Here is a 9,974-nt window from a genome sequence, read left to right as displayed (position 1 = left end):
GGGGTGTCTACTCCTGGGTCTGGGGTGGGAGAGACGGTAAAGAGCAACCGGGGAGGGGGCGTCGAGCAGGGGAGGGGAAGCTCTGGGGGCTCGGAGAGGGGGTAGGCCACTGGGGCGCTGGGGGAGGAGAGAGAGAAGAGGGGGGGAAGGCTGGGGACGGGAGAGAGCTCCCCCACGTTCAATTTTGCCCTCTCCCCCATTTTGTCCCCACAGATGAGAACTCACAGACAGAACGGGGGAAAAACCCAAATGCACATTTATTAAGCTCAAGACATAGACACCGAGGGTGCAGGGAAACGGATCGGATCTTCGGAGGGGAGACGAGGAGGTGCAGGGGAGCAGTACATGGGGATTCTGGGGGGCTGCGGCTGGACTCCCGGACCCCAGGAGCTGGAGGCCTGAGTCCCTGGATCTGGGATGCAGACGGGCTCTTTGGGGGATCGTCATTGCCAAGACCTGGGGAGGGGCAGCGGGGTGCAGCGGCTCCAGCCTCGGGTGGGTGGGGCGGCTCATTCGGGGGAGCGCTCCCCGGCGCAAGGCTGGGGTCCCCGCCGCCTCCACCCGGTCCTCAGGCTTCCGCACTCAGGCAGAAACGGCAGTGGAGGTGCCCAGGGCTGGTTTTACACACCGCCACCTCCAGGGGCTGGGGACCGGGGTCCGGAGGAGAGAAAGAGAGAGACCGAGAGAGAGGGTCAGAGAGCTGCGGTCAGCGACCAGAGAGGTGCACCCCGCCCCCTCCCACAGACAGTGGGCATCCCCCCCCACCTCCCTCCCCCCGTCGTCTCCTGAAAGCCAGACCCCCCAGGGACTGTCACCCTTGAGCTAAGCACTGAGGAGCTGTCTTGCCTACCACGCCCTGCTCCATTTAGGGACACTTGTGTGGCTTTTGTCCGCCCCCACAGGACACTGTCATGGAGGGGAACACACTTGTGATGAGGCTGGAGATCCCTGGCCCAGCTTGGGACTTTCTGGGATGTCCCCCTGCCAGAAAGAGTCTCTCTTCCCTTCCTATGTCCCCAACCTCCTCTTACACCCCATCCCATTCCCACACCCCATCTCCCCAACATTTGGACGCAGTCAGAATTCCCCCGTTTCCCACCCACTTGGGACCATCGCTCAGCTGTAGTGGGTCACAGTCCCGTGCATAATCCGAGCCCTTCCCCCCCCCCCCCAGTTATCCACAAAGTGCCCCGTTAGGGTTTTTAAATCTCGTGAAGAGAATATGAAACAAAACACATGAAATTCCACACCAAATCCCCACAAGCACTGAGTACCCCCAGGCCCACTTTTAGTTATAAGACCTTTATGAGAGGCAGAGAGGTTCCCTTCTGGTTTTTAGACGTCCCTGGAAAGGACGCAGTTCCACTAAAAGCAGGTCAAGATATTTTTACATAATTCAATTAACACCCCCAAGGAGTCACAATCTTGCATCTAAGGTTTATTCCCCCCTGCATCCTAATCTCTGTCCATCTTCCACACCCTCTCCACACCCCCACACCCCTCACCCCTTCACACCTCATCACACACACACCCCCCGCAGTCCTCACCCCTTCACATAACCCCTCCACACTCTCGCACCCCCTCCACCCCCTTCACCTCTTCACACCCCATCGTACCCCTACCCTCTCCACATCCCCACCCCCTACACACCCCTCACCCATTCACATTCCCACCCCACTCCACACCCCCTCACACCCCCATGTCTCCCACCCCCTCCACACCCCTCACCCCTTCATCCCTCCACACCCCTCACCCCCCACACTGCCACTCCCTCCACACCACTACCCCCTCCACTGCCCCATCCCCTCTAACACTTCCATCCCCTTCATCCCCAACCTCTTCACTCTTTGTCTGTGCTTTCCACCCTCATACTCTTTACATCCCCATATTCTCTCTTTCCCGAGGTCAGTTTTTAAAATCCATATTCTATACGCCTCTCCTTTTGTTATTTTGATACAATTATCCAGGAACCCTTCCTTCCTTCCCTCCCTCCCCCCTTGTCCCCTTCCCCCTCTCTTCCCTTTCCACATTCCTTTTTTCTTTTTTTAAGTCATCTCTACACCCAATGTGGGGCTCGAACTCACAACCCTGAGATCAAGAGTCACGTGCTCCACTAACTGAGCCAGCCAGGTGACCCTTCCCTCCTTTTTCTTGATCCTTTCATCCTCCTTCTTCCCACCTGAACAATGAAGTCTGGAAAATATTCTGTCTCCCTTCCTCCTCTGGCGCTCCGCTCCTTCCCCATCCGGACCTCACAAGTCCTTCTCCCGAGTGGGGCCCCTCTCTTTGCAGACTTGTGGCTTTCTCCTCTGGGGGATCATTTCATCCTTGCTCTCAAGGGCCTCTGTACTCGTTTCTGGGAAGCACTGGGGACTCTAAGACATTTCACATCCCACTGACTCTCCATGGTTTAACCTCTTTGGTCTGCGGGGCCTCAGCTCCTACTGAAGTTGCCACATCCGTTCTTGGTGGCATCATTCTCAGGGACATCCAACGCAGCTCCCCTTCCCCCTCCGGCCCCCACCTCTTCTCCTCCCAGACCGTAACTCCCTCGCCCTCACCTGAGGAAGGAAGCTCCGACTTACAGGATTTGCATGTTGGGCTGTGGGAACAAAGAGAGAGAGAAAAGCATAAAGAAATCCGGTAGCCCTGGGCTTACTAGGAAGGACGGGGCAGGCTTTGGGGACTTTCTGTTCTGGAAGTGCCCCCGCACCCCAGGCCGCCCCCACCCCTCTCCCCTCTCTCCCCACGGCTGCCAGACCTCTCAGACCTGGAGTCCGCCTTCCTGCACTTCACCTTCTTGCCTGTTAGGAGACAGACACAACGAGACACGGGACATTAAGGGTCTGGACAAAAGCCAGCGGGGAAATGGTGGGTGGCCAGCGACGCCCCCCCAACCCGAGGCAGCCTCCTTTGAGGGGCTTCGGAGCCCAGGAAAGGGTCACACTTACTGATAATGATGAGGATGCCTAGCAGGAACAATATGGTGGCCAGAGTCATGCCCACAGTCTGCACCGTGTCATAGTCTGGGGAAGATAATGGGGGATGTCAATGTGGGGTAGCACCTCAGGCCCCCCTGGAGCCTCGACCGGGCTTCGAGTCTGCCCCGCCAGGGTCCAGAGTCCAGGGATGCTGCAGGCCGTGCCGGGGGCTCCCCCAGTGGGCTAGTGTGAGGATGGCGAGCGGAGCTTGGTCCCTAGACCTTCTCTGGAAGGTCTCTACCCTTCTCTGCCCTCTACCCTTCTCTAGATTCTTTGTGTATACGTAAAACCTTCCTCTACATCATATATACATACATGTATATATGATACATACATGATATCTACATCATATATGTAATCTCACCTCCTTCTACAGCTGGTTCCTCTTGGTTCTGTCCACCACTGTCACCTGTCCGAATCACTGCAGGAAGCAGCCTGCACTGTGGTCTCCTTGCCCCCTAGCCACGGGATCCTGTCAACATCTAAGTCAGATCCGGGTGCTCCGGAGCTCAGAGGGCCCCACCCCACCCTGGCTTCCATTGCATTCCAAGGAAAAGCCAAAGTCCTCACCACAGCCCACACGGCCCTGCATCACCTGGTCCCCGTTCCTTCTCAGACCTCACCCCCTCCACATTCTCCCTCAGTCCCCTACCTCGGGCATATTGGTCTCTCTGCCATTCCTGGAGCAGATCAGACACGGTCTTACCTCAGGGCCTTTGTATGTGCTGTTTCCTCTGCTTCAAAGCTCCTCCCCCAAATATTCCTTCCTTACCAATTTCTGGGCTTTATTCAAAGGTCAGGGAAACCTTTGGTTGTCCATTTAGAATTTCACCTCCTCTCCTCAACCCTTTATAATGTCATTCTTTCCTTTATTTTCCTGCATGAGAAGCATCCTTGTCTCATACACCACAGTAACTACAGGCCTTGAACAACATGCGGGTCCGCTCATAGGCAGATTTGTTTCAACACACTGTAAATGTATTTTCTCTTCATTCTTATATATATATTTTTTATTTTTTATTTTTTTGGTAAGCTCTACGCCCATCCCGGGGCTTGACCTCGTGACCCTGAGATCGAGAGTCACATGCTCTACCAACTGAGCCAGCCAGGTGCCCTTCTTCTTTATGATTTTTCTTAATGACATCTTTTCTCTAGTTCACTTTATTGTAAGAATACAGTATATAAACACATAACATACAAAGTGTATGTTAATAGATGATGGTATCGGTGAGACTTCTAGTCAACAATAGGCTATTAGTAGTTAAGTCAATGTCCAGGCCTCTGCCTCAGGGAATTGACTTTCATATTGTGACAAAGCACTGAAAAATAAAATGAAACATCTGAGCCATGTGACTATGGCTAGATGTGTGTGCGTCTCCTCTTGGCAGAGAGTCAGGAAGGGCCTCTCCTAGCAGAGCAGTCAATATTTGAGCTGAGTCCCGAAGAAGGAAAAGGAGCCTTCGTCAGCTGAATGGAGAGCTAGAAGAGGAGTATGCCTGGCAGAGGGAACCACGTGTGCAAAGGCCCTGAGGTGGGAAAGAATTTGGCGTATTGGAGGAACGGTATGAGTGAGCAAAGGGAGAGGGCAAGGGAGTGTTTAGAGAGGGAACTGGGGCCAGTGCTGCTAGACCTGGGGGTGACTTCTCTAAGCTTCAGTGTTGTGGGGATGGTTTCATGGCATCATCCAAATAAATCTTTCCCACAATCCTCGTAGGTGGAAACTATTACTATTCCTTATTTACAGAAGAGCCCAGAGGGGAAAAGTTACTTGCTCAAGGCCACACAGCTAGTAAGTGGATAAGCCAGGATCTAAATCCAGGAAGCCTGGCCTCGGTCATATGTTTTTCTGATGACCAAAACATACCAGCCTGGAGTTCTGGTGAAGATTGAAGGAGACCCAGAGAGGGTACCACCCCCCTCCCCCAAATCTGATTCTGCCCTCCATGAACCTCACTGATAGAAACTGAATCCACATGTTCAGATGGCCTGTGGTCCAGCAGGTATCATGTTGGCATGACTGAAGCCACTTTAGCAATAACCTGTGGGGACCTGCAACCACCCCTTTATCCAGCCCCAGGGTACCCTCATCAGAATCTGCCACTCACCATAGTAAAATGGGTCAGGTTCCTGAGGAACTGTGGGAAGGAAGGCAGGAAAAGAGAGAGAGGGAAAAAATATTTCAACACTGGATTTCTTAACATTTTTGAGGTTCCAGATGGGGCCATTGGCCCAATGGTTTCTGGGCAGAAATCAAATAAAGACACCCTTTGATCTAAATAATGATATAGCCTCATAGCAGGACACAAGGTCTGAAGAGTGGAGCATAGGCTGGATTCCAGCCCGACTCACACCATTGGTCAATACTTTCCCTTGTGCAGTGCACAACCTACCAAACTGTACATGACAGTCCTGGTCCTAGCCCACTGTGGAAGCCTGAGGCAAACTATGGACGCATTTCCAAAAAAAAACCATATACACTCCCATTTGCACATGCTATTGGTAAACTGGTATCCCACTGGTAAACTGCTGAGTGCATCAGCTTCCCCTGAATATTCCCTAAAACTTTTCAGTCACCCGACGGCTCCAGAAGTCAGGCACTGTGGCTATTACTCTCATAATAATGCCTCCTGCCACCAAATCCAACACAGGGGAGCTGTCCTAGAATATACCTTATTACATTATCTTTAATATATCCTTTGCTGTTTATTTCTAAGACATCATCAATTTTAAGATTCAAAATTGATTTCATAATAGTTTTCTCAGTGTGTGTGTGTGTGTGTGTGTGTGTATGCATGAGTAAGTATGTAACTCTACCATATGAAAAATACCCATCCATTAGAAGACTCATTCCAATTTCAGAAGTGCCAACGTGTGGATAAACTCTGTGTGTGTGTGTGTGTGTGTGTTTACTTTTCCCCATCCCTGTCCCAAACCACACTCCCCTTCAGGAGAGTTCAGACCATCCTTCCATGCAAGAAGCCCATCTCGATGGCTCCCTAATTCCTCTGACAGCTCTCAGAACATTCTGTCTTGTCTAGAGCAGAATTCTGCTAAGCATGCACCACTAGCGGAGGGGAACCAGGAATGTCAGGGGCAATGCCAGGCACGGTCGTTAGTGTTCTTCCCACTTCCAGCCTCAGGGAAGGATGGCAGCTGCCCTGAGTTTGGGGGGAGACCATAGGACTAATTCTGGCCAATGAACTGTCAGTGGAAGTGTCAATGTCTCTTCCAGGCTGGAGCTTTTCAAGTGCTCATGCAAGAGGTCCCTTTTGCCTTTGGTCTGGTGACATGAATGCTCGAGATGGTGGCCGTTCCCATTTTCTTTGGTGAGTAGAGAGCCCGGGTCACCCCGTGATGGACACATAGTGAGAATCCTGGTTGTCAGAAGCCCCTGAGATTTTTGAGACTATTTGTTACCAGAGCAACTCTAGCCTCAACTGACTGGTATAGGGGCACTTAGGCCAGACTCTGAATAACACTGATTCACACAACGTGTAAGTTCGTCCTTCTCAGTTCCCTGTCTGGTCTTCTAAGAGGAAGTCTTAGGTAGGCGCAGACGTGTCTTTAACACCTTCCACCTTGTTAATGTCCCTCTTTTCCCAAGAGAAAACAGTCCTTGGGCTCAGAGCCTTCAGCAGGCAACGATATCTAGGTAGAATTTCGTGACATTATTTGGTTTTCTCCTTTAGTTGTTTAACCAGCATTGGATCGCACTGACTCCGTGCCAGGTCCCGGTCTAAGCACTTCACAGGTGTTAATGCACCTAATCTTCACAGCCACTCTCAGAATTAAGGTGCTATCTTCATTTGATTCCACAAACAAGGACACTGAGGCCCAGAAAAGTGGAATCACTTCTTGAAGATCATTTTTATACTTGCAAGGCAAAAAAAAAACAAACAAAAACAAAATCCTGATTTTCCATTTGTGATGGTGATACAAAATGAAGCCAATTAAATTATTTACTTTTTTAAAGACTTTTATTTTTACAGAATCTCTACGCCCAACGTGGGGCTCAAACTCACAACCCCGGGATCAAGAGTCGCGTGTTCCATTGACTGAGCCAGCCGGGCGCCCCTAGTTTGTTTTTTTTTTTTTTTTTTAAAGTTAATCCTGGGGCGCCTGGGTGGCTCAGTCATTAAGTGTCAAACTTTGGCTCAGGTCATGATATCGTGGGTTGTGAGTTTGATCCTCACATCGGGCCCTGTGCTGACAGCTCAGAGTCTGGAGCCTGCTTCAGATTCTGTGTCTCCTTCTCTCTCTGCCTCTCCCCCACTCACGATCTCCTTCTCTCTCTCTCTCAAAAATAAATAAATATTTAAAAAATTTTAAAAAGAAGTTAATCCTTTAAAGGAAAAGGAATGAACAGGAATGGGGAGCATTTGGATAGGGCAAAAACTGTGAAGGTGGTCCTCGAAAGCATCAAGTTGGGGAAACATGATTTTAGAGTCATGTGTGCTTAGCACCCCCCCCCCACCAGATGGGGAGTACATTGCTTTGACTCCTCTGCTGTTAATCCTGGCATTTACACAAGTCTTCCAAAGAAGTTTTCTAAAATGAATAAATAAATGAGTGACTGACCGACTGAACGAATGTGAGCCCTGCTCGGCTGCAGAAAGCTGAATCACAGATGGAATGGTTGGACTAGCCTGCTTCGTCCCCTGGGTCTCCACACAGCCTGCCTCCCCAAGCCAGCGGGAGCCCACTGGGTGAGGACCTGCTCCAGGATCCTCTTTGGTTGCACCCTGGGTGCTCCGTGCTCTGTGCAGAAGTCCCTCTTCTGGTCCCCGCCACCCCAGCAATCTGGTTCCTCGGGGCGAGGCTGGGCTGAGGGTGGAGCCAGGAGGCAGAAGAAGAAATGTGCACCACTCCTGGCCAGTTGCCAGGGAGACATCAGGAAGGAGGTGGTTGCTATGGCAACTGGGGCCACTTAAGAGGTGAAGAGAGGTAATGGGTCTGGGCACCCCAGGCTAGGTGGGGTCCTGGGGCTGAGGTTTCTAACTCCGAGGCCAATCTTGACTCCCTCTGCTCCCTTTGTACCTCCTGGTGTTGCCCCTGCAGGGCTGGCTTCCGGCCAAGCCCAGGGTTCTTCTCAAGGGTGGGACCCCAGGCCCAGTCATGCTCCTGCACCCCCTTTCTGTTTGCCCCCAACTCTCCCTCCTGCTTTCTGACGGGGTGGAAGAGCCCTCATCCCCTTCCACTGTGCCCCCCCCCCAAACAATCCATTAATCAGCTTAAGTGGTGCAACACACAACATGCTCTTCCTCCGCCCCCCTCCCTGGGGTTTCCCAAGACCTGTGGTCCCCCCTTCTGCTATGACTGGGGGAAAGGTTGGGGGGGGAATGGTGAGGCGTCTGTCCTCCCACCTCTGCCCGTCTGCTGCCATCGATCCTGTTAACCACCATCTCTGCGAAAAGAAGCCCTGGGCTCCCGCCAGGCCTGCTGGCTCAGCCCTGCCCCCCCCTCCCTAGGGTGGCTTCCAGCCTCTGCAGCCCCCCCACCCCGCCCTGCTTCAAATTCTGCAGATATGGCTCAGTGCAGCAGCCCCTGCCTGCCGGGAAAGGGGGCAGGGAAGGAGAGATCGGAGTGGAACTGGGGTTCCCTTCACCACCAGGGGCTCCTCGGCACCACTGGCCTATCCCTTCTGGCCCTGCTCTCTGTGCGGGAAACCCTCCGCCTGCCACCCGCCCGCAATTAAAGCATTCTTCCCTTTGCTCCTCTGCAGAGGCGGGCTCAAGAAAGGGGGCTCTCAGGGGGCAGTGGGTGTTTAAGTGGGTGAATAACTGGGTTAAGGGGTGTGAAATGTAAACTGCCGTGTGGCTGGATGGGGGTGAGGAGGGACATTTGTGTGCACGCTCGAGTGCACCTCCCGGACCAGACAGCACCCCTGGATGTGGGCTGGGAAGGAGGGTCCTGCCACCCATTCTGGCCCAAGGGGGCTCACTGCAGTGGCATGGCCCCACCCCATGGTGCTCCTCCTTATCTCCATTTCTCTCCCGCGCTGTGGGTCCATCGCTCTCTCCTGCTCTATGTCTTTCTCTCCGCTTCTCTGTCTCTTTGTCTCTGATTTTCTCTTTCTCTGCATCTTTCTGTTGCTCTCCGCCTTCCCCTTCACTCTCTGAATATCTTTCAGTCTCATATCGGTGCTCTTCCCGGGTCTCTCTCTGTATCTCTGACTCGGGGTCTGCTCGTGCTCGCTCTCTCTCTCTCTCTCTCTCTCTTAGGCTTTCTCAATTTCCACATTCCTTTCTGCCTCCCTCTCTCTCCTGTCTCTCTCCATCTCTCTCTCACTTCCTCCAGCTCTCTCCCCCACTGTCTTTCCGTCTTTCTCCCTCCTTCCCGCTGAACCTGCCTGTCAGAGATTTCAGGAGACACCCACCATAGGCGCCAGGGCTGGAAGAAAGAGGGATGTGGACCCCCTCCTTTTGCCCACCTCGGAGACCCTGAAATGTGCCAGAGCCTCTGTGGTCGCAGACCCACCCGTTCCCACCCTCGAAGCCCGTCCCTTCGCGTCCACTACCACCGCTGTGCAGGACCAGCCGCCTGGTTGCCATAGCTACCGGTCCGCGCATCCTTTCTCCCGGGACTGCCGCTCTCCAACCGCGGGTCCCGCACAGAAACGACACCACCGGGAGGGGGTGTCCAAGAGGCCTGGAGGGGCGCCAAGGGGTGCGCTGCAGGGGCCTCCGCCCTGGGAAGGAACGGACACCCCCTTCCCCATTCCCCTCCGTTTTCGGTACTGGAATCTCCCTAGATCCTCTCTCCTAAGCTCTGAGATCCCGGAGCCTCCCCCACCCTCACCCGCGCGCCCTCTCCCCCGGCGGCGCTCACCCTTTGTGGGGGCCTGGGTCGGGGTCGCCATGCCGGACCGGAGCAGGGGGCGGCTGGAGGCCGAGGTGGTGAAGGCGCGGCTGCGGCAGCTGGAAGCGGGACGGACTGATGTCGGGGGGAGATGGGGGAGCCCTCGTGTGGGGGGTGCCGTAGCCAATGGGGGCC

The 9,974-nt window shown here is 53.6% G+C and overlaps 1 protein-coding gene across 2 annotated transcripts; it reads right to left on the bottom strand.

Annotated features, from left to right (window-relative positions):
- Positions 1-230: 230 nt before the first annotated feature.
- Positions 231-9,968, bottom strand: FXYD7 (FXYD domain containing ion transport regulator 7). 2 transcript variants are annotated; one of them, XM_030299815.1, is made up of 6 exons: positions 9,810-9,968; positions 5,087-5,116; positions 2,952-3,026; positions 2,771-2,804; positions 2,562-2,602; positions 231-643 (listed from the first exon to the last, which is right to left on the bottom strand). In XM_030299815.1, the coding sequence occupies exons 1-6, from the start codon at positions 9,838-9,840 to the stop codon at positions 621-623; spliced, it is 234 nt and encodes a 77-aa protein (XP_030155675.1). In that variant the 5' UTR covers positions 9,841-9,968; the 3' UTR covers positions 231-620. The 2 variants fall into 2 exon arrangements, with proteins under 2 accessions (XP_030155675.1, XP_030155674.1); XM_030299814.1 differs by having other exon boundaries at positions 2,762-2,804; positions 9,810-9,964.
- Between the last annotated feature and the right edge of the window lie 6 nt (positions 9,969-9,974).

This window comes from Lynx canadensis, chromosome E2 (genome assembly GCF_007474595.2).
Source record: "Lynx canadensis isolate LIC74 chromosome E2, mLynCan4.pri.v2, whole genome shotgun sequence".
Taxonomy (NCBI): Eukaryota; Metazoa; Chordata; class Mammalia; order Carnivora; family Felidae; genus Lynx; species Lynx canadensis.
This window is presented reverse-complemented; position numbering and strand designations above follow the sequence as displayed.

Excerpts from the sequence above, each read along its gene's own strand:
- FXYD7 (XM_030299814.1), bottom strand. The coding sequence starts at position 9,840 with ATGGCGACCCCGACCCAGGCCCCCACAAAGG. Across the intron at positions 3,027-5,086 it reads ACCTGACCCATTTTACTATG|ACTATGACACGGTGCAGACT; the intron begins GTGAGTGGCAGA and ends TATCTTCCCCAG. Across the intron at positions 2,603-2,761 it reads GCGGACTCCAGGTCTGAGAG|CCCAACATGCAAATCCTGTA; the intron begins GTCTGGCAGCCG and ends TTGTTCCCACAG.